Consider the following 24,970-nt stretch of genomic DNA (forward strand, 5'->3'; position numbering starts at 1 on the left):
CTGTCCTTCAGTTCAGAGTCAAGATGCTATCTGATAGCAATATCTGTATCAACCGCAACCTTCTGCAGTCACTGACATTTCATATCATTAGGAAAAATACTCTAGGAAAGTCATTTTTCATATTATTTATTGTTAGAGTGGTGCCACTTCATCAATGCCTCGTCTTACACGAGTACATAGACATCGTATTATCCTGACAAGCACTAGAAGCAAATGATCTCAAGCAACAATGTTGGAAAACTCCTATTGAGTTTGGGGAGAGCAGTGTCACAAAAAGCCCAAACAAGAGAGTCCAGATGTCTCATGACCCCAGCCCTTCTGAATTTACAGAGGATAGTTGTGATTTATGGTGATATTCATTCAGACAATTAAAATGTAGTTAAGAACTTCAAAGCAACTGTATAACTAAAAGCATCCTACACACACACACACACCGCTGTGCCCGACTCAAGACGTTGATTGATTGTTCACGTCACCTTACTTTGAAAACATTTTGAAATAACGAGCCTCAAACGAAATTTCACAGAATTCAGACTTGATATTGTTTGGATCTTACACAGTTACGATAATTGCAAGCAGCAGACCTAACATTACTATTGCCCCAAAACTGTTAACAGCCCCTTTCCCACTAACTAGCAATACTTTGGCCTTTCCCTTTCATAATTAACCTTTCAGTATGTATTCTGTTCATACAGTAGAAAAGGGGTCATGATAACTGTCTGTTTTAGGCTGAACCTTTTCTCTGGGAGAGGAGACTGGTCACTAGACCCAGAGCACAATGAGATAGATGTATTGGTGATAGGATGGAGGAGTCCATTTTCAGATGTGGTGAGAGTGAAGGGAGTGTAAGAATGGGGATGATGGGGTCTAGGAATCGTTGACAGACATGTTCTCCACTTGGTTCTGGAGCTGGTCTCCACTTCCCTGCTTCTTCTTCCCTCCATCCTGCTGTTTCTTCTGCTTCTTGGACATCTCCACATCAATAGGGGCAGGCTTTACAAACTTCAGCATCTCTGTCATACCTAAGAAAATGTATAGAATAGGAATGAAGGTGTACACATTCAGTATACACACACACAAACGGCTTTCATGGCAATACTAGTCATCAAATATGCATAGAGGTAAATCTATATATGTTTAAGTACTCTGCGATCATGAAAGCTTGTTTCTTCTCACTACCTTCCATGCATATGGCACACGTATTGCACGCCCCTTCACAAACCCTGTAAATAATAAAATAAAAAATAAAATAAAAAAAACTGTGGCTCACCTGGAGGCATGAAGTTCCGGAGTACCTCTGGAATAATGATACCGTCTTCCGTCTGGTACGTCTCCAGGATAGCACACATTACACGTGTGGTGGCACACATGGTCGCGTTGAGCATATGCACATAGTCGGCCTAAAGAACACAGGAAGAGTCATGTGAACTGGTTCAAATACTCCCCTCAAATGTGACTTTTTGATTATGGAAGCAAATCCAGAACTATCAACGTTATAATGGGAGAGTTTTCTATGGAAAGACTGGGTACTCTCACCTTGTCCATCATCTTTTTGGTCTGTCCGTAGCGGATACGCAGCCGACGAGCCTGGTAGTCTAGACAGTTGGAGCAGGAGACCAGCTCTCTGAAGGCTGCGGACCCTGGGAACCAGGCCTCCAAGTCCAGCTTCTTACTGGCTGCATGGTTCAGAGCACCTGGGTGGGAGCAGACAGACACCAAGGCTCAGACAAACCAGCTAGAAAACGTGGATAGTAAGAGACTCAAACTGCTCCCATGGGAAATGTCCGTTGTGTCAAATGTAAATCACGCAGGATAAAATGTGAAGGTTATTATTGAACATCAAGTTAACGCATACAAGTTATGGTTATTGTCATGAGTGGGTAAAGAAACTGTATTATTGATCAAACATTACTTACAGCGCGTTCGAAAAGAACTCAGACCCCTTGAATTTTTCCACATTGTTAGTTTAGCCTTATTAGAATGGACAAAACAGTTCCCCCCCTTAGTCTACACACAATAACCCATAATGAAAAATAAAAAGAAACTTAAATAGCAAATATACATAACTATTCAGGCCCTTTACTTAGTTGAAGTACCTTTAGCAGTGATTACAGCCTTGAGTCTTCTTGGATATGACGCTACATGCTTGGCACACCTGTATTTGGGGAGTTTCTTCCATTCTTATCTGCAGATCCTCTCAAGCTCTGTCAGGTTGGATGGGGAGCGTCACTGCACAGCTATTTTCAGGTCTCTCCAGAGATGTTCGATCAGGTTTAAGTCCAGGCTCTGGCTGGGCCACTCAAGGACATTCAGAGACTTGGCCCGAAGCTACTCCTGCATGGTCTTGGCTGTGGGCTTAGGGTTGTCCTGTTGGAAGGTGATCATTTGCCCGAGTCTGAGGTCCTGAGCATTCTGGAGCAGGTTTTAAATCAAGGATCTGTGTACTTTGCGCAGTTCATCTTTCCCCTCGATCCTGACGAGATTCCTAATCCCTGCCGCTGAAAAACATCCCCATAGCATGAAGCTGCCACCACCATGCTTCACCGTAGGGATGGTGCCAGGTTTCCTCCAGACGTGACATTCAGGCCAAAGAGTTCAATATTGGTTTCATCAAGCCAGAGAAACTTGTTTCTCATGGTGTGATAGACCTTTAAGTGCCTTTTGGCAAAATTCAAGCAGGCTGTCCTGTGCCTTTTACTGAAGAGTGGCTTCCATCTGGCCACTACCATAAAGGCCTGATTGGTAGAGTGCTGCAGAGATGGTTGTCTTCCTTGAAGGTTATCCCATCTCCACAGAGGAACTCTGGAGATCTGTCAGAGTGACCATCGGGTTCTTGGTCACCTCCCTGACCAAGAACCTATGTTCACATTTTATTTTACATCCTGTTTCAGGAAGGTGATGTCACTGAGTATGTTATGAATTTCATGAATAATGACTAAATGATGTATACATTTAACGTAGAACTATAACTAACAGAATTCTACTCTGTCTCTGTATAATGATGGAGAATGTTTGTCCATAAGAGAAGAGGAACTGTGGCAGACAACTTGTGACCACTGTGAAACTGATAACAGGGAAGGAAGTCTCCCCACCCAGGGAGGGGAGAGACCTTGGGCTTGTAGTAGATTGTATAACATGTGGCAGGCAATGTATGAGTAGGAGAAGACTTGTGAACTATATTGTCTGAGAAGGACATTTATGACGAAATGAGAGGTAAATAAACCAATGTACAGGAAATTATAAGGAGAGCTCTCGTAAATAAACAAACATTCTGACTATTGTAGACTGGCCTCTGTTTCATTTCAACAAGAACCTTACATATTCTTGGTAACAGTCAGAGTTTTTTAATTGAAGTTCAGTTTATGAACAGTGAGAACATAATTCTCTTAACAGAGTACTGCCCCCATATACAGTGGCTTGCGAATGTATTCACCCCCTTGGCATTTTTCTTATTTTGTTGCCTAACTATTCACCACCCAAAGGCAATGCTTTGTAGAGCCACCTTTTGCAGCAATTACAGCTGCAAGTCTCTTGGTGTATGTCTCTATAAGCTTGGCACATCCAGCCACTGAGATCTTTGCCCATTCTTTAAGGCAAAACTGCTTCAGCTCCTTCAAGTTGGATGGGTTAAGTCATACCACATATTCTCAATTTGTTTGAGGTCTGGGCTTTGACTAGGCCATTCCAAGAAATGTAAATGTTTCCCCTTAAACCACTCAAGTGTTGCTTTAGCAGTATGCTTTGGGTCATTGTCCTGCTGGAAGGTTAACCTCCGTCCCAGTCTCAAATCTCTGGAATACAAACAGGTTTCCCTCAAGAATTTGCCCGTATTTAGCGCCATCCATCATTCCTTCAATTCTGACCAGTTTCCCAGTCCCTGCTGATGAAAAACACACAGCATGATGCTGCCACCACGATGCTTCACTGTGGGGAAGGTATTCTCAGGGTGATGAGGTGTTGGGTTTGCACCAGACGTAGCGTTTTCCTTGATGGCCAAAAAGCTCAATTTATTCTCATCTGACCAGAGTACCTTCTTCCATATGTTGTTTGGGGAGTTTTTGCAGATTTTGCTTATTTTTTTCTGGCCACTCTTCCGTAATGCCCAGCTCTGTGGAGTGTACGGTGTTACGTTCCCCAGTTTCTGTGTTGTAGTTTGTATTTGAGTGTGTGTGTTTCAGGAGATGGCTTCCTGAATTCTTCCCAAGCAGCTGATTGGTCGGCCCCAATTGATGATTGGAGAGCTGACCCTGCCCCCTCTTCAGGACGCAGCTGTCTCCAATTACCAATGCCTTCTGAAGCTATAAAAGCCAGTGTTCTGTTGTTCAGAGGGAAGAGAGATTTTTGCTGAGAGAGAATGCAGAGAGTTTGATTGTGATATAGGGAATTCAATTGCCGAGAGCTGTGTTGGTCGTTTTTCAGGGAGCTGAGGGTTATATAGTGTTGGTTATTTATCAGAAAGCGATTTGGTATGTACTGTGTTAATTTGTTGCATTTTCAGATAGAGCTTATTTGATGTCCTTCGTTTCTTAGTTTGTTTGAGTAATTGTTATTCTGTTTCATTTTGTTCCCAGGGGGGGAGGCACCTAGGGAGTGCTTAGGCAAGAGGCCCGCGGGCATACATATACCCGTAGTATATTCACTGTCTAGGCACACTAGGTAAGACCTGGGCAGACCACCCCCTGTATTTTGGTTAGGGCACCAGGTGGTGCTAAGTTAGGTAAGTAGTGGGTAGGCAGGTTAGATAGGAGAGGGGGGGGCTTTGACATTTACTTTCTTTGGTTCCGTCCAGCCCCCTTTACCCATATTACCGTGTAAAGGAATAAAATCCTAGTAAACGGTCAATTCTGCCTTTTGTCATCCTTTCTCACACCTACAGTCCCATACCTCTTTCACTTCACGGGGAGTTGAGTTGTAGCAGGGTGTTGCGTTCCCTCTTCAGAGACGTGCGTAACATACGGCTTAAAGTGGTACTATGTACAGATACTCCAATCTCCACTGTGGAGCTTTGCATCTCCTTCAGGGTCATCTTTGGTCTCTTTGTTGCCACTCTGATTAATGCACTCCTTGCATGGTCTGTGAGTTTTGGTGGACAGCCCTCTTGGCAGGTTTGTTGTGGTATTCTTTCCATTTTTCTAATAATGGATTTAACCTGTTGGGGATGGGGGCGCTGTTTAGACTATTTATGCTAATTGGGTAATTTTTGAAACGGCTTCCCACAAAATCCTTGATCGTACAATATGCATATTATTATTATTATTGGATAGAAAACAGTCTATAGTTTCTATAGGAGTTGAAATTTTGTCTCTAAGTGGAACAGAGCCCATTCTACAGCAATTTCCCTGACATGGATTCAGATTTCAGAAATGTTGGCCACTGTTCTGAAGTCAGTTAAAAAGGCACTGATATTGCTATGACTGTACGGACACTTCTTACGTCTTCCCCTGGATGCCTTTACGTGATGACGATTCCAATGGGGTCGATTGCGCGTTCACAGGCCCTATAAATCAAAAAACCCTGTAGCTAGCAAGTCTTTTCTTGGTGCGTCACGCGCGTGGAGGACACCGACCCTCTCCTGTTCCAAGCGTTAGTTTAGCCTGTTATATTTCTCCGGTCATCTTTTCACTCGTTATAGGAGTTAAAAACATCATAAGGTAGTTAATTTAAAGCGTTTTATAGCAATTTATATCCGTTTAGTGCGATTTTGGGACATTTATTTCTTTAACGCTGTGAATAGGTGGGCACGCTTTCAGTTCATCCCGAACGCAGTTGGCATTTCCACATGGCAAGAGGACAGCTTTCCACCAAAAGACGATTCCTCCCAAGAAAGGATCCTTTGCCCAAGATACTGATGGAAGAACAGCTCAAGGTAGGACATTTTTATTATGATAAATCGTGTTTCTGTCGAAACATTTTAGTGGCTTAGGACGCCATGTTTTTTGACGTAGCTTCGCTTGGCGCAAACTGTATTGAAAAGTAAGGATAAATTAAAAAATGTAATACCGCAATTGTATTAGGAATTAAATTGTCTATCAATCCCTGTCCACCCTATATTTTTTAGTCACGTTTATGAGTATTTATGTATAAGAGTAGATCACTGTCTAAGTGGCGCAAGGACATTTTCTGACCAACTGAGCTACATTTCACATTGTCTAACCATGATTTTGGGGGCTAAATATAAACATTTTCGATCAAACTGTATATGCATGTTGTAATGTGATGTTACAGGAGTGTCATCGGAAGAATTCTGAGAAGGTTAGTGAAAAAATTAATATCTTTTGGCGATGTTGACGTTATCGCTCACTTTGGCTAGAATCAATGCTGGGCTGCTATGTGGTATGTGCTATGCTAATATAACGATTTATTGTGTTTTCGCTGTAAGACACTTAGAAAATCTGAAATATTGTCTGTATTCACAGGATCTGTGTCTTTCGATTCGTGTATGCTGTGTATTTTTACGAAATGTTTGATGATTAGTAAGTAGGTAAACACGTTGCTCTAAGTAGTTTTTCTATTCCATTTGTGACGGTGGGTGCAATTGTAACCTATGCCATCTACCTGAAATATGCACTTTTTTCTAACAAAACCTATCCCATACCATAAATATGTTATCAGACTGTCATCTAATGAGTTTTTTTGTTGGTTAGGGGCTATAAATATCTTAGTTTAGCCGAATTGGTGATGGCTACTGGTGTTGGTGGACAAATAAAAGATGGTGGATTATGCTAATGTGTTTTTAGGTAATAGATGTACATCTTTACATATTGTGTCTTCCCTGTAAAACATTTTAAAAATCGGACATGTTGACTGGATTCACAAGATCTGTGTCTTTCATTAGCTGTATTGGACTTTAATGTGTGAAAGTTAAATATTTTAAAAAAATATTTTTTTTGAATTTCGCGGCACTGGTTTTTCAGTGGGGGGGGGGGTGCCGCTGGCGCCACGCTGATCTTAGACAGGTTAATGGTGCTCCGTGTGATGTTCAAAGTTGTGATTTAAGCTAAGATGTGTGTGTGTGTGTGTGTGTGTGTGTGTATATATATATATATATACACACACACACACACGGAGGTCTACCCCGGGGGATGGTAATAGAGGGGAGGTACGTTAGGCGATGTTGGCTCCCTCTGCTGGGAATACGGGACCTGGGCATCGACACAGACAGCTAATTAGAGGAAAATGCCAACCAGCCGTGGAAGCTAAATAAAAGGAGCACAATGACACACCGCGGGAGAGAGACGGACACCAGTTAAGAGAGAGAAGGAAGACCAAGCAAAACCTTTGATACATTTATTTTCTGTCTTAAGCAAAGTTGTTTTTCTGACTAAAGCCTCCCTGTCTGTGTCAATCTCTGCACGCTCAACCCAACGGTTTACCACAATACACACAGAGAGAGAGAGATCATGTGACACTTAAATATATTGCACACAGGTGGACTTCAAATAATTATGTATGCACGCACCATTTTTCAGGAAAAAAAATTGAAATGTTTTTTTCTTTTCACTTTACTAATTTGGACTATTTTGTGTATCTCCATTACATGAAATCCAAATAAAATTACAGGTTGTAATGCAACAAAATATGAAAAACGCCAGGCGGATGAATACTTTTGCAAGGCACTGTATAGGACCTTCCACACCCACCTGGGATATGGATGCCTAATGAAGACCTAAGGGTTGAAACGTTGTTAATACATATCACCTGGGAGCATTAGCTGCAGTGTTTTCCATCTGTCAGGGTGAATATCGTTCTTGGTCACCTCCCTGACCAAGGCCCTTCTCCCCCGATTGCTCAGTTTGGCTGGGTGGCCAGCTCTAGGAAGAGTCTTGGTGGTTCCAAACTTATTCCATTTAAGAATAATGGATGCCACTGTGTTCTTGGTGACCTTCAATGCTGGAAAATATTTTTGGTACCCTTCCCCAGATCTGCACCTTGACACAATCCTGTCTCGGAGCTCTACGGACAATTCCTTCAACCTCATGGCTTGGTTTTTGCTCTGACATGCACCGTCAACTGTGAGACCTTATATAGACAGGTGTGCCTTTCCAAATCATGTCCAATCCATTGAATTTCACACAGGACTCCAATCAAGTTGTAGATACATCTCAAGAATGATCAATGGAAACAGGATGTACCTGAGCTCAATTTCAAGTCTCATTGCAAAGGGTCTGAATAAGGTATGTTTTTTAAAATAAATGAACAGTTTCTAAAAACCTGTCTTCGCTTTGTCATTATGGGGTATTGTATGTAGATTAAGGGGGAAAAAAATATTGAATCAGTTTTATAACAACGTGAAAAAAGTTAAGGGGTCTGAATTCTTTCCGAAGGCACTGTATATTTCAGGTTTCAAATGACTGGCTTTGTAGCATCTACAGACTCATTGTTGTAGTGTCTCACAAAAGCCCTGGGAATGGTCAAAATATCAAATTTCCAAACTTTAACCAATTATTTCTCAATAATCATTTTGGATACTGACTTCAAAAGATCTGCTAGGCATCCTTCCCCCAAAATCCATACATCTATGGATTTAATTTCAGAAAGATTCATAACATCTTTTGGCCAATCTCCTATGGAATTGGCCAGTGACCATTACGTCTCCGTCCCAGAGAGGAACAGGTGTGTTGGGTAGTACTATCTGCAGCACCTACCTGACACTATGTTAACGATGCGGTAGGGGATCCCTAGTGTCTGGTAGAACTCCTCAGCAGTTCCAATCATCTCATCCATCATCTCCCAGGACTTGTTGTCATGAGGAGAGGCAAATACAAACTGCTCAATCTGAATGGAGAGAGTGTTGATTAGTATTTGGCCATCACTAGCTGAGGCCCTATTAAAAAAAACAATGTTCTCCTCTGAAAAATGTCTATCGCTTGACATGATCTGTAAATGATCAATAACAGGACTTCATCCTTCTTCAATTAGGCCTATAAAATGCAATGTACTCCAACAAAGCTGTGGCCTTTTCTGCATTGACCATGACACACCCATGTCCACTGACCTTCTCAAACTGGTGCACCCGGAAGATGCCTCGGGTGTCACGGCCGTGGGAGCCCACTTCCTGTCTGAAGCAGGTGGAGAGGCCGGCGTAGCGAATGGGCAGCTCCTCTGGCTTCAGCCACTCGTCTCTCAAGAAGGCTGCAATAGGCTGCTCCGAGGTAGCAATCAGATACTTCTCGTCAATGGCCGTGTCCTCAGACTTCTCACTGCTCTTCCCAATCACCTGAGAGACAACAAGCAGGGAGGGCACAGAGTAAATAATAAAATAAAATAAAAATCAGTATATTTTACTTTTGTCATTTAACAGACACTCTTATCCAGAGCGACTTAAGGTTAGCTATCTTAAGATTACTGTGCTAAGTGGGCCAACCACACACAGTAAATAAATTCATCCTAAATAAAAGGGGGTGGGGTGAGGCTGTGGGATTTAAGTATATTTAACTCTTTGAAGAGGTAGGGTTTCAGATGTTTTCGGGAGATGGTCAGAGACTGTCTTAGCTTCAGGGGGAATCTGGTTCCACCATTAAGGTGCCAGGACAGAGAAAAGCTTTGACTGGGCCGAGCGGGAGCTGCCCTCCCGTAGGGGTGAGAGCTGGAGTCCTCGGGTTGGAGTGTTTGGTTTGAGCATAGCCTAAAGGTAGGGAGGGGCGGTTCCTCTTGCAGCTCTGTAGGCAAGTACCATGGTCTTGTAGTGGATGTGAGCCTCGACTGGAAGCCAGTGGAGGAGTGGGGTAACATGGGAAAACTCAGAATGGTTGAACCAGGTGGGCTACAGCGTTCTGGATAAGTTGCAGGGGTTTCGTGGTACAAGCGGGGAGCCCAGCCAACAGAGTTGTAGTAGTCCAGATGTGAGGCAAGGTCGTACTCTACGGAGGTTTTAAAGCATGAACCTGCAGGAGCGAGTCACTGCTTTGACGCTTGCAGAGAATGACAGGGTGTTGTCCAGGGTCACGCCAAGGTTCTTTGCATTCTGGGAGGAGGGGGGGGGGGGGACCATGGAGTTGTCAACAGTCATGGAAAGGTCTTTGAGCGGGCAGGCCTTTCGAGAAGATGAGCAGCTCCATCTTCTCGATATTGAGCTTGAGGTTTTGGGCTGACATTTAAGCTGAGATATCTGCCAGACACACAGAGAAGCATGTTGCCACCTGGGTGTCAGAAGGAGAAAAGTAGTCGAGTGTCATCCACATAGTTGAGCCGAGTGACTGATGTATAGAGGGCCTAGAACGGAGCCCAGGGGGACACCAGTCGTGAGAGTGTGGTGCAGACACCGATCCTCTCCGCGTCACCTGGTAAGAGCGGGCTGTCAGGTAGAATGCAATCCAAGTGTGTGCAGAGCCTGAGACGCCCAACTCTGAGAGGGTGGGGAGGAGGATCAGATGGTTCATGGCATCGAAGGCAGCAGATAGATCTAGGACATGCGAACAGAGAGAGTGAGTCAGCTTTGGCAGTGCGGAGAGCCTCCGTGACACAAAGAAGAGCAGTCTTGCTTGAATGACCAGTCTTTCAGCCTGACTGGTTAGGGTCAAGAAAATCATTCTGAGAAAGATAGCGACAGAACTGGTCAGAGACCGCACGCTCATGTGTTTGGAAAGAAAGGAAAAAAGTTCTATAGTTGAGGTCAGAGGAGTTGAGTGTTGGTTTCTTGAGGGGAGCGACTCGGGTCATTTTGAAGTCAGAGGGGACACAGTCAGTGGTCAGAGATGAGTTGATGAGGGAAGTGAGAAGGTCTCAAGAGATCGTCTGGCGAAGAGAGGATGGGGTCGAGCGACCAGACCTCACTAGTCGCAGGATTTCATATGGAGAGAGAGGGAAGAAAGAAGTGAAGGCATAGCGTAATTCTGTGTGAGTGGGACCAATGGACTCAATAGGCTGAGTGAATGAGGAGCAGATCAACCTTCTTTTCAACGTGGTTGACAAAGTCGTCCGCAGAGAGGGAGGGGGTGGAGGATTATGGAGGGAGGAGAAAGTGGAAAATAGTTTCCTAGGGTTAGAGGCAGAAGCTTGAAATTTAGTGTGATAGAAAGTGGCTTTAGCAGCACATACAGAAGAGAAGGTAGAGAATGGAAGGCTGATCGGTCCTCCGGGAAGTTTAATATGCCTCGTTTTTGGGAAAGGGCGAGGTCAAAAGAGACAAAGAGGGGAAATACAGTTGGAAAGAAGTGAATCTAAGGCAGACTTCGGGAGGTTGAAGTTGCCAAGTACGACGAGCGGTGAGCCATCGTCAGGAAATCAGCTCATTGAGGAACTCCAAGGGCACCTGGTGGGCAATAGTTGGCAACACTGATAAGCTTGAGTGGACAAGTATGGAACTCAAATGAGGAGATGAGGTGAGAGATAAAAGCAAAAATCTCCACTTAAGAGAAATGAGCAGCCCTGAGTCACCCACTGCTGCGCCACCCACTGCTGCGATGACTAGTTGCTCTCTAAGAAAATGAACATCAAATCTACATCTGTGTAAACATTAAAGCTAAAAGCCATGAAAAATAACTGTACATCAGCCCTATCCTGCAATAGAAATGGAAGGAAGATTAATTTGAAATACATCATACCTTGTAAAGTTCATCATCAAACTGGCTGAGCTGGGCCACCTCCTGCATGACTTCTTTCCTCATGAAGAAGGGGGTGTAGAGCATTTGGTAGCTCTTGCTGTGGAGCATCCGCAGAGCATAGTTGATCAATGCCTGCTCCAGGAAAACTAGTGGCCCCTAAAAACAGAAAAGGGGAAGAGTCAGTAAGGATAACGATCATAGTTGAATGGAATTACACCTGGTTTGAATCAGGCCTGTGAGTATTGGCTACATGTGACAGTGCGTGACTAAGAACTTGCCTTGAGGAAGTAGCCACGGCTCCCTGCCACTATAGCTCCTTTCTCTCCGTCGTAGCCATCGATCATGACTACCAGGTCCACGTGGGAATACTTCTTCTGCACAGTACAGTCTCCCCAAGTGCGCTCCACTTTGTTATCAGCATCCTGCCAGGGAGATAGCGAAGGGAAATTAGAGAGTAGAAAAGTAAACAAAAAGAGGCAAAACAAAATGCATGAGACAGAGACAGCGGACTTAGTGTTTTCTTCCAGAAGCAATGTTTACTTCCATCCATCTCCTTATTGCTGGTGATGGGAATTACAATTCCTTGACACCCACCTCATCATTACTTATGGGCACAGACGGATGCAAGAGGTTTCCGATCTCCCGCAGGTATTGAAAGCGCTCCTCCTCCAGCTTTACCCTCTCACTGTCAGATTTCTGCACGGCCTCATCCACAAGCAGACGGACCTTCTTGATCTGGGTGACCGTGAGGGGCTAAAGGGAGGAAAGAGAAATGAAAAATACTCATGGTATGGCACCCACAAGTCCAATAGAATCTTCCATAAAGACGCCAATCAGCATTTCGATGAAGTGCTAGCTAGCGAGTTGACCTACCGCTAGTGTGTCTGCTGTTAGGGCCTCCAAGTTCTGGGCGTCTCCTGGGAGAGAATCATCCTCCCCAATTGGCTCTTTCTTCTGTATACAGAAAAGCCCAGGAACAGGGTGAACGGTTAGAAAGAAACACTATCTGCACATAGAATAGAACATGACATGCTTTCAGAATGAGGGGGGGGGGGGGACAGGTAGCCATGTAACATTAGGTTATGTAAACGACTGAGGGGTGGCTGGATTGTTCACCAGCATCACAGGATGTCCCCTATACCTTCATTTTCTCTCCAACGGTTTTGCTGCATAAATTCTTCGCCTTGTTGAGGTTGTCGGCAGTAAAACGACCTGGTGAGCATTGAAAAGACAAGGGTCGACATTACACGCATCAATAAATGGTGTGTCATGGCAGGTAGCTGACATTGATGTTAGTGACACTGACAGGAGACATTAAGGCCAGACACTACAGGCAAAAATTGGGATTTTGCTTCCATTTGTACATTTTCAGATTTTGGGATATTTTGTAACTATAACTTCCATACTGTAATAAAATGTACAAAAAAAATAATACTTTATTTGTATCATTGTATCCCAACTCCGTCAACCAGACGTACCATGAATGTCGTTCTTGATAGCATGTTTCATGTAGAACTTCAAACGCTATTTTTAAAACTCTCCATGTTGAATTACATATCATTCAAAAGCTTGTTTTCCGGGATATATCATTAGCTAGTCCATACATGGCTATATCCTTTCTAGGCGTAGCGCCATGTGCTTAAAGAGGAGTAATATCCTGACATCCGATCGGTTACTGGCGTTGAGGCCCTTACCGACAACCTGATTGGTTAAAACGCCTCACGTGCCACGCAGCACTTCCTTGTTTGAAAATATCTCCCGCGAGGAATCCACATAAAGAGAGAAAAAAAAAGATAGAATCTTGAAAAATAGAGGGGGGGGGGGGGGGGGGGGGGAGTGCCTGATCGAGGCAGTGGCAATACATGTATGGGAAAAGAAGGTAACCCGGCGACAACGCATCCAGGCGCAAATTAGTTGAGATGAAGATGACAACTAGCAGCGATCAACCAGACAGCAGCCAGCCAACAGTGGCTTTTATTCCACGTCACAAATAAACCAATTTGTACATGATTTGATTTGCCCTAGGTGTCTAAACACTGGACTGGAAATCACCATAGACCACACCAACCAGGGATTCTGTAATTCTGTCCAGGCTGCAGGAGTGCTCCAAGGGAGGTGGCATTTGATAAAAATGTGAGGATGGTTCATCTAGCCCACGAACTTGGACTTGGTTACGCCGCTCTTAAGAAAATAAGCAAAGTCCTAGGGATTCCCTCCTTGCGTCTCAGCTCATATCAGAGACATGACAGGAGAATGACAGGTAAATAAAAAAGGGAGAGTAGCCCATTGTCAGGTGACTTGCTGTGTATAAATAATATTCATTTCCTTGCTCCAGCTAAATGTATTCAAAGTGAATAAAACCGAGTGACAGGAAAACATAACTATACAATGAGACTGTCACATTGACCAACAGTGTCATAGGGCTGTAGCCTAATGTGATTAGTGAGAAATTAGCTTTACATAAAGTAAATATGCTAATATTTACATAGGGTAACATGCTGATATTTAGTCCTGCAGTTATGACTAATGTTGACATACATAATAAGGACCCCACTTTAGTTGCAGATTCAGAGGGCTACAGTAAATGGAAAGTGCTGCAAAGATAATTAGAAGAGCATACACAGATATAGACCAGACAGAGCAGAGTTTCTGAAGGAGGATGAGGATACCATCATAGACATTCATGTATCCTTCGCACTTGGCACAAGAGAGGATTCCCTTCCAACTACGGGATAGGTGTGTGCATTTGTGCTGGTACCAGCGAGCCCTAGAAAATGATGAAGATCCACCCTGTCAAAAACCTTGAAGGGCATACATTTTTTAATAGAGGTTGCACAAAAAATGGTACCTGTATATCATAGGATGTCAAATGATAACTTCCTCAAAAGAATGTAGCACGAAGGAACCCAGAACGCAAATGAATGTCTGAACTCTGTAATATGGTCGCGATGCCCCAAAACTGTCTTCTTGGGCAAAAGCCACATTGACGGAGCAGCCATACTGGCAGTAGCCACGTTCAATGAGGGATCCACTGCTACATCAAAATGTGATGAACAAATTGTGGCTTGACAGCACTTTGGTGACACTGGAAGCAATCAGAGAGGAGTTGTGAGAGCTGATGCTGCTTCAATGGAGTGTGCCAAGCGTAGGCGCATGTCACATGACACCGTCAAGAAAGTAAAAGCGGCACCAGCAACAACTCAAAGAGGGGCTTACATATGGGGCAGGCATTGCTGATTAATTAACACATTTCAACAGCCATACAAATTTGGCAAAGTGATATGAGAATTTGCACAAAACTGCATATTAGCCTATTTTTAATAGGCAATTTTCTCAAAATGACACCCTTCAGTCTTCAAAAGACAGTGACATTATTCCACACAGGTTCTTAGGTCTTAGTCAGACTTTTACAGAGGCGTTATTTTTTTTAAATATATATACACACACACACATACGTATGTGTATCTATATACACACACACACACACACACACATATCTTGTGTCATTTTGATTTTAAGTGAAATTTTGTTTAAATATTTGCAAAATATGCATCCATCAGTGTTTTAAAAAAAAGAATTCCATGAAATTACAATATTTGTATAAACTGATCTGTAAGTCTGACAATTGAGTGTCTTATCACGAAACAAAAACATTCTGCCTTGAAGCAATGTGTTAAAACGAATTCTCATAATATGCAAATGAGCACATATTTAAAGGAGGGGTTGCCTAATTTGCATATTTTAATTTAAAAATAAAACTTAGAATACATAAATACAAGATATTATTGTATACTTCCAACTACTAAAGTTTCAGTCTGATGAGAGTAAAGAAAAACAAATCCCTATTAGCCTGTGGTGCCTGGCCTTGAAGCGACCACCATACCATAACAATGTAGCTGAGTAGTCTACATGTTAAAACTCAGTCAAATCTGCATCAACGTAATTTTAAATCTAGTCCCAATAACATCTGTGGGAGATTTAGATGCCTATCGGGTTTACACATACTGGGTGGGGATTGCGTCAGATTGTACAGTCAGTGTGAATAGGAGGACGTATCGTTTGAGTTTCTCGATAGTTCAACTACTAAACCATACATTGCTAGTTAGCTAGCTATGTTAAACATGAATCACCTACATGTCAGATATGCCTAGTTAGACATGGGAAAGGAGATTGTTGGTTGTATCCCAGGTGGCTAGCACAGCTAGCTAAACTGGCTAGCTACGTAGCCATTTACTAACTCCTGGTGGCTAACTAGCTAGCTACCTAGCTAGCACAGGCTACCAACTAGTTAGGCTTTAGCTGAGAATATTAATAGTGAACTGGCGTATCATGCTTGCATTTCTCAATTTCTGTTTGGGTGACTACAAGGTCGGCTTTTGAGTACTGCTTATTAATGCACGAAACTAGCAAGCAATTTGGACACCAACAGGCATCCTATTAAATGAATGCAAATAGCTAGTAAGAAGGCGGAACTTACATTTTCTCCATTCTGTGTCTGCGTGTACCAGTTTATCCACAAGTGACACGTCTTTGAACCTTTTCCTTTGCGTCTCTCTGATTACTTCAGGATCACCGCCTTTATCGGCTCTAAATTGGTCCAAATCGAGCACCATGCTGATACTAAGCTTCCTCAACTGCAATGATCTGCAACCGGACTAGTAGTATTCTGCAAGAAGCCCAAATGATGACGTCACATTCGTATGCTAATGACAAATCCTTCAAAATAAAAGCCCGCATTACGAAACCTTGCAATGTGGATAACTCATTCAAAAGCTATAGAATTTCTATCAATGGGCAATTGTATTGTACCAACAAGAAAAGGCAATAAATTATTGATGAAAACAAATAAAAATTAATGAAAAAATACTATTACATGACAGAAGACATTAGCTGAATCTTTTTTAATATGACACAAATGACCAAAATGAGTGGCTGCTCTGACACTGACAAATTGAGATCAGTCTGGTCTTGAATTCAAATAAACATTAGCCCAGGCCAATGAAGAGACACACAGATTGCACAAGCTGAATAATATCCAGTGCATTCGGAAAGTATTCAGACCCCTTGACTTTTTTGACATGTTAAGTTATCATTGTAATTATTATTATTTTTTTACGTAAAAAAAAAAAAAAGGTTTTTACGAATGTTTGCAAATGTATTAAAATTAACAGGACAACAGCCTGAAGCAGACAGCCAAGACAACGCAGGAGTGTCATTGGGACATGTCTCTGAATGCCCTTGAGTGGCAGAGACCGGACTAAACTTATCACAAACATCTCTGGAAAGACCTGAAAATAGGCTGTAATCACTGCCAAAGGTGCTTCAAAAAAAAAATTCCCTCATCAATCTACACATAATACCCCATAATGACAAAGCAAAAACTGTATTTTAGAATGTTTAGCAAATTTATAAAAAATAACAAAAATGAAATATCACATTTATTTAAGAGTTTTGACCCTTTAACTTCTTTGGGACTGGGGGCAGTATTGAGTAGCTTGGATGAATAATGTGCCCAGAGTAAACTGCCTGCTACTCAGGCCCAAAAGCTAGAATATGCATATAATTAGTAGATTTGGATAGAAAAAAAATACTAATAGTACTGTGGAAAGACCCACATTCAACTGGGAGATGAAACTCACAACTTTTTTTCTGGTCAAGTATATGACCTTTCACATTATGACATCCTAATTAATACAAGCTTAACATGTTGTCTTCTCTTTGATATGGTAGAGGAGGCTGGGGGAACAGACAGGTTTATTTGGCAGAAAGGCAAGGTCAGGATAACTGTCAACACCCACCTGAACCCATTCGGCAGTTTCTGCACAAATCCATCAGCCTAGATGGGGAAACATAAATAACATGTTAAGAACAACTATTTTATTTGATTTATTAGGATCCCCATTAGCCAACGGCAATAGCTAGTCTTATTGGCATCCGACACATAACAAAATACATTACAGACCAAAAAAATATTTTTTAAACATTAACATATAGTGTGTGTGTGTGCATCTATCAGTTACACATACATGTCAGTACATACACACAACAAGTAGGTCACATGGGGGAGAGGCGTTGCGCCATGAGGTGTTGCTTTATTTGTTTTTTAAAAACATGTTTGCTGTTCACTTGCCCTATATAAGATGGAAGGGAGTTCTGTGCACTCATGGCTCTGTATAATACTGTATGTTTCCTTGAATTTGTTCTGGACCCGGGGACTGTGAAAATACCCCTTATGGCATGTCTGGTGGAGTAAATGTGTGTGTCAGTGCTGTGTGTAAGTTGACTATGCAAACAATTTGGAATTTCCAATACATTGTTTCTTATAAAGACAAGAAGTGAGCAGTCAGTCTTTCCTCAACTCTCAGCCAAGAGAGACATGCATGCATAGTATTAATATTAGCCCTCTGATTACAATGAAGTGTGGCTCTGTTCTGGGCCAGCTGCAGCTTAACTAGGTCTTTCTTTGCAGCACTTGACCATATGGCTGAACAATATTCAGAGGTTGTATGACAGAGGTTGTTGTCTGGTGAGCCTACAAGTGATGTAGTGCATGGTATTCATACCTCCATACTTGCATTGCATGGGCAATGTTACATTTCCTGTGGACATTGCATATGCAAGATGCACACACGACTGCCTCGCTGTCACAAGTCTGGACACCTCCAATTGCCCAAAAGCTGCATCCCTGCGTTGTCCTCTCTCAGTCTCAACATCATGGAAAAGAATTACGACGCGGGTAACCGAGAACTACTCACGGTGAAGATGGAGTTGGAGGAGTGGAGGCACTGATTAGAGGGGGGCGGAACACCCATTCATAGTATGGACAGATCACAAGAATCTGGAATATCTCCACACCACCAAGCGCCTCAACTCCAGGCAAGCTCGATGGGCCCTGCTATTCACTCAATTGGGTGGCTAACCGGATGTTTGTCCCGGACTCAGCCCATTCCCCGGTGCTGGAATGGGCTCATTCCTCCCGACTGGCCTGCCTATCTGGCTCCCGTCGGATCCTGGGCTTTGTACTACAACTTTTTTAGTGGCCCACCTTGGTTCCCAACGTCTCCGGATTTGTCGCTGCCTGCACTGTGTGTTCCCAGAATAAGACTCCACTGCAAGCTCCGGCTGGCCTCCTTCAACCTCTTCCCGTTCCTCACCGCCCCCTGGTCCCATATATCCCTGGACTTCGTCATTGGGTCTCCCTCCATCAGATGGCAATATCACTCTCCTTTCAATGGTGGATAGGTTTTCCAAAGCTTCCCATTTCATTCCCCTTCCCAAGTTACCCTCAGCCAAGGAAACGTACCAGCTCATGGTGCAGCACGTCTTCCGGATCCATGGACTTCCGGCGGACATGGTCTCCAACCGCGGTCCTCATTCTCGTCCCGGTTCTGGAAGGCGTTTTGCACCCTCATTGGGGCATCGGCCAGCCTGTCCTCTGGTTTTCACCCCCAATCTAACGGCCAGTCAGAGCGAGCCAATCATGACCTGGACGAGTTTTTGTTGCCTCGTCTTCGCCAAGCCCACCGCCTGGAGCCAGCAACTTGTGTGGGTGGTATACACACACAACACCCTTCCTTGCTCGGCCACTGGTCTCTCGCCGTTCGAGTGTTCCATGGGTTATCAGCCTCCGCCCTTCCCTGAGCAAGAGGAAGAGGTCCGCATACCCTCTGCCCAGATGTTTGTCTGCCGCTGTCGCCGTACCTGGAAGAGAGCCCGGTCCACCCTCCTCAAGAACACCTCCAGGTATCGGCGACAGGCGGACTACCACCGGACCCCTGCTCCCCGCTATCGTCTCGGGCAGAGGGTATGGCTGTCCACTCGGGATCTGCTCCTCCGGGTGAAGTCCTGCAAACTTTCCCCCCATTTTATTGGCCCTTTCCCCATCTCTAAGGTCCTTAGCCCCTCTGCTGTACGCCTTCTGTTGCCCCGCACTCTCCGTATACATCCCACTTTCCATGTATCTAGAATTAAACCCGTCTCACAGCCCTTTGTCTCCTGTTTTCTGGATTTCTGACCATTCTGCCTGCCCTGACCCTGTCTGCCATTCTGTACCTTTACTGACACTGCCCTGGATTACTGACCTTTGCCTGCCCTTGACCTGTCATTTGCCTGCCCCGTTTTGTAATAAACATCCTTGATTCAAACTGTCTGGGTCTGTGTCACCTGTGCTCCCTCTCCGGCCTCTAGGTCTCCAGGCTGCTCGTTATGGCGCACACCTGTCACCATCTTTACGCGCAGCTGCGTGTCATCAGACTCACCTGAACTCCATCACTTCCCTGATTACCTTCCCTATATATGTCACTTCCTTTGGTTCCTTCCCCAGGCATTATTGTTTCTGCTCCTGTGTCATGTCTGTGCGTTGTTCCTGTTTCTTATTTTGTATTATGTTGCGTTTATTTATTAAAGCACTCACTCTCTGTACTTTACTTGCTTCCCGACTCCCAGCGCACTCGTTACAGTCTGATACATTTTGCATGTGATAATCTGTTGACAGCTGTTTGATAGCCAACTAAATTAGCTAGATAACTAACTAGTTGGTGGGAGGAGCTATATGAGGAAGAGCTCATTGTATTAGCTGGAATGGAATAGATGGAACAGTATCAAACACATCAAACATATGGGAACCACATTTGACTCCGTTCCAGCCATTACAATGAGCCCATCCTCCTATAGCGCCTCCCTCCAGCTTACACTGGTTTTCACTTACCAGTAGACAGCTAGCACAGGCTTTCATTATTATTGTTCTTTTGTGGGATTTATAGCGGACTACATCCCAAAAAAGTGTAGACATACGAACTGACAGCTAGGAGCCAATTTAAACTGTTACCGCACCCATTTGTCAGCTAAATTACACTTTTACTCTGTATCACTCAACTCTCATTTATGATGAGTCGTGTTTATGATGATAAGGATATAGATAGGCCTATTTTTGTATTGTTGGCGTTGCTGTAGTCATGGATGCATCAGCGCAACAGATACAACATGCGTGATAAAAATGATCAATTGGCCTATTCATCATAATTACCTGGAGAAATATGACCTGCAAATTTGTAAACAAAGCTGCTGTATATATAACTATACACTGAGTGTACAAAACATTAGGAACACTTGTGCGTGAAAAACCCAGCAGTGTTGCAGTTCTTGACACACTCAAACCGATGTGCCTGGCACCTACTACCATACTCCGTTCAAAGGCACTTACAGTTCCAGTCAAAAGTTTGGACACACATACTCATTTCAGGGTTTTCTTTATTTTTACTATTTTCTACATTGTAGAATAATAGTGAAGACATCAAAACTATGAAATAACACATATGGAATCATGTAGTAACCAAAAAAGTGTTAAATCAAAATATATTTTGTATATTAGATTCTTCAAAGTAGCCACCCTTTGCCTTGATGACAGCTTTGAACACTCTTGGCATTGTCTCAACCTTTTCCAACAGTATTGAAGGAGTTCCCACATATGCTGAGCACTTGTTGGCTGCTTTTCCTTCACTCTGCGGTCAAACTCATCCCAAACCATCTCAATTGGGTTGAAATCGGGTGATTATGGAGGCCAGGTCATCTGATGCAGCACTCCATCACACAGCCTGGAGGTTTGTTTTGGGTCATTGTCCTGTTCAAAAACAAATGGTAGTCCCGCTAAGTGCAAACCAGATGGGATGACGTATCGCTACAGAATGCTGTGGTAGCCATGGCAGTTAAGTGTTCCAAATAAATCAAACAGTGTCACCAGCAAAGCACCCCCACACCATCACACCACCTCCTCCATGCTTCACGGTGGGAACCACACATGCGTAGATCATCCGTTCACCTACTCTGCATCTCACCAAGACACAGCGGTTGGAACAAAAAATCTCACATTTGGAATCTTCAGTTTCATCATAGCACATAATGGTAATTGCGACTGTATTTTAAAAAACTTCAATTTAAGCTGTTCTTGCCATAATATGGACTTTGTCTTTTACCAAATAGGGCTATCTTCTGTATACCACCCCTACCTTGTCACAATTTAACTGATTGGCTCAAATGCATTAAGAAGTAAAGAAATTCCACAAATTTACTTTTAACAAGGCACACCTCTTAATTGAAATGGATTCCAGGTGACTACCTCATGAAGCTGGTTGAGAGAATTCCAAGAGCGTGCAAAGCTGTCATCAAGGCAAAGGGTGGCTACTTTGAAGAATCTCAAATATAAAATAGATTGATTTGTTTCACACTTTTTTGGTTACTGCATGATTCCATGTGTGTTATTTCATAGTTTTGATGTCTGTTTTGGAAGTTCTAACCAATCAGGAGAGTCTTTGTTATTTCTTCAAACAAGCAATCTTTATTAATAAGAATTGCAATAATGGAGCTGGTCGACCCTACACTCCTAGGTGGACGGTGAGAGCTCAAATGACACATGAAACGCAGGAACCTTATATAGTCAGTCTTATGCAAGCATATACAAAACACATGATCTTGGTATGTGTACGTATAGGGAGAAACAGGACAAAACTGGGGTAAAAGGTACAGAATTTGGTTGTCTCGTCCTGTAGCAACTGTTGGTTATTCTAATTTTCTAGTGAGGACAAAGAACAATAGGTGTCAGAGCAACAGGAGTTCACTCCAGACATAGTTCTTCATAAATTAGCCAACAAGCACCTTTTGCTGTCTGTCAAGATGATAGAAGATTTCACACCCACACACCTACACATACACAAGCATGAATCTTTCTCCCAGCAACAGGCTAATACCAGGACAACAGCTTTATCAATGGTACACGAGATACACGAGATACACCACTTTGCTCTGATTTCAGTAGATTAAGAGGAACCAGTTCTTTCTCTTCTGACTAACGGGAATGTTGCATAGGTCGCACCGGTCAGCGCTTGGCTGTGCGCCAGAACGAACAATGTGGGCTTACTTCCCTAGTTAGGTTCCTATACTGCACACACACAAAACAAGTTAGAACTGCACACACACACTTCTATCTTATATGATCTAGTTTCTTAAACAATCTCAACCTTAATGCCTAAGCAACTAAGTTTAAGAAAAAATGTGTGAGTATACAAGCATCAGTAAGGAAATTGCCCTTACATGTCTTTACTATTATTCTACAATGTAGAAAATAGTAAAAAATAAAGAAAACCCTGGAATGAGGTGTGTCCAAACTTTTGACGGGTACTATATCTTGCCCATTCATCCTCTGAATGGCACACATACACAATCCATGTCTCAATTGTCTCGAGGCTTAACCATTATTCTTTAACCTCCCCTTCATCTACACTGATTGAAGTGGATTTAGCATCAATAAGGGATCATAGCTTTCACCTGGATTCACCTGGTTAGTCTATGTCATGGAAAGAGCAGGTGGTCCAAATGTTTTGTACACAGTCTTCATAGGCTACATGTACAGAGTACATTAGGTTATGTAGTGTTCCATGAGCAAAAACAAAGGAGTTCTGTTCTAAGGCTTTAATTTCTCTCTGAACTTGCTGTTCAGTTTCAGCAGGCGCTGATTTTCAATGTGAATCGAGTCTATCCTGGCTGTTTCGCAGTGAAGAGCAGTCCAACACAGCGAAAAAGAAGTTCACAGGCGGCATAGGCAGGCAGGCATTTGTTCAGTTTGAGGAACAGCTTCTTTATGTATGGAAAGGAATGAAGCAAGTCCATTTTGTCTGATACACAGGCAAGGTATCCATCCAGCTCCCCTGTACCTTGTGACCTTTGGGCATTAGTGATGAGAATAAAATAATCTTCATCAGATGAATGCTGTCTCTGTTTCTTTGTCTCATCCTCTGTCATTGTGTCAAGATGCTTCATGTAGACCAAACATATATAGTGGAAAATACACAACATCAGGGTTTCCATTTAGTATCCTCTTTGAGAACTGGTATACATTTTTAGCTAACTTAGCTAGCTCATCAATCAGTATTTTCTTTGCTATTTCTGTACGATAGCACTTATTGGTGCCGTGAATATCATATGGTCATCACTGTTCATCTAGCTAGCCACGTAACCAGCAGGGTTGCATCGGTTTCCATTGGACAAGACTAGAGATTGCTAGCTAGTTACCTAACATTGGCGTCACTGCTAATGTCAGAGCCACAACTGATGTAATGATGATACATCAGTTGTGGGTCCGCAAAATCAAGTAAACTGAACTGATGACAAAATCATGTTTTGACATTGTAGTGGCTATTGTTGTTTTGGTTGTTTTTTTTTTGCTTAGTGACATTGAGAATATTATATATTTTTTAAACTCTTATTTAACTAGCTATTGTGGCATACAGCAAGTCAGCCACCAGGGGGAGACTCGTCGAGGCCTGGTGACAGACGGTGTATACATCACGAGACGATGGCTCCATCTGCCGGACGTGTCAGGTCTCGACGGGTTCTCTGGCCAGGACTAATTGGGGCTGATTGGAAGTTGGTGAGTAATCAAGGGCTGATTGCTCACCAGCTGTGCAAGGCCCATAGAGCTGCCAGAAGGGCAGCACACACAGAGAGAGTGGGGGAAGAGAGGACTCCCGTATAGTTGGGAACGGTTACAGAGGTAACAGGAGTGAGTGCAGTTTTGATCCCGACAGGATACAGCAAGACCCGGAGCCCAGAAGACGGTATCCCGGAGAGGGTCTTATGGGGGAGACCTATCCTTTTCTTTTTGATTCATTATTTAAATAAACACCCTTAAAACCGAGCTAATCCTACTCTGTCTGTGTCTGATCTGTGTAAATGTCTTTACCAAACCCCCTGGTCTGCCACACTATGTATCTAATCCGGTTTCGGCACGAGAAAATGAGTGGTCCCAAATTCCCACGAAAATGTGCGCGCGCACGGATACGGAGCTCAGAAATAAAAGATCTGGGCTGCAGTTCAAATTCAAAGTCGACAGCCCTCGGCCCTAAGCCCTCAGCCCTTGAATTACGTTTTACATCCTCACATCCGAGTGTACGTTAAATGTCCCTTGCCAAAGCGAGGGAGAGTGATGACTGGAGAGGCAACGTCCTTGGTGGAAATCTTCAAATTGAGCTTAAAAACAACCAACGTAAAGCTATGAATGTACCTAGCAAGCTAGGATAGCTAGCAAGCAATATCCCTAAAAGTGTTATTTTTTTGTCCTCAAGATAAATCATTCCAAATTGTTTTTCATAAGGATCCTTGTGTGTAATGCCTTCACAATAATAGAAACATAATGACAGACTTCAAAGTAAATTTTATACATTTTAGACTATTTTATTTCAGTGGAAGGGGGCAATTTGTCAATGTCCCAAGTGCTGCTCAATCAACTTCAACGAGAACAACTAGGAATAAAATTACACATTAAAAAAAATATTTCAAAAATGTTCAAATTTTCTTCATTAAATGTTATCTTATGTATAGTCTTTTTTTGTTAAATGCTACACTTTTTATAAGAATATTGACAATTTTTTGAATGT

General features: G+C 43.0%; 1 protein-coding gene across 1 annotated transcript; it reads right to left on the bottom strand.

The window, feature by feature from the left end:
- Positions 1-110: 110 nt before the first annotated feature.
- Positions 111-16,237, bottom strand: LOC129860465 (serine--tRNA ligase, cytoplasmic). The gene is made up of 11 exons (XM_055930861.1): positions 16,021-16,237; positions 12,685-12,755; positions 12,417-12,497; positions 12,138-12,296; positions 11,822-11,965; positions 11,544-11,699; positions 8,996-9,217; positions 8,646-8,775; positions 1,537-1,694; positions 1,271-1,400; positions 111-1,022 (listed from the first exon to the last, which is right to left on the bottom strand). The coding sequence occupies exons 1-11, from the start codon at positions 16,154-16,156 to the stop codon at positions 868-870; spliced, it is 1,542 nt and encodes a 513-aa protein (XP_055786836.1). The 5' UTR covers positions 16,157-16,237; the 3' UTR covers positions 111-867.
- Positions 16,238-24,970: the final 8,733 nt, after the last annotated feature.

Source organism: Salvelinus fontinalis, chromosome 8 (genome assembly GCF_029448725.1).
Source record: "Salvelinus fontinalis isolate EN_2023a chromosome 8, ASM2944872v1, whole genome shotgun sequence".
Classification (NCBI taxonomy): Eukaryota; Metazoa; Chordata; class Actinopteri; order Salmoniformes; family Salmonidae; genus Salvelinus; species Salvelinus fontinalis.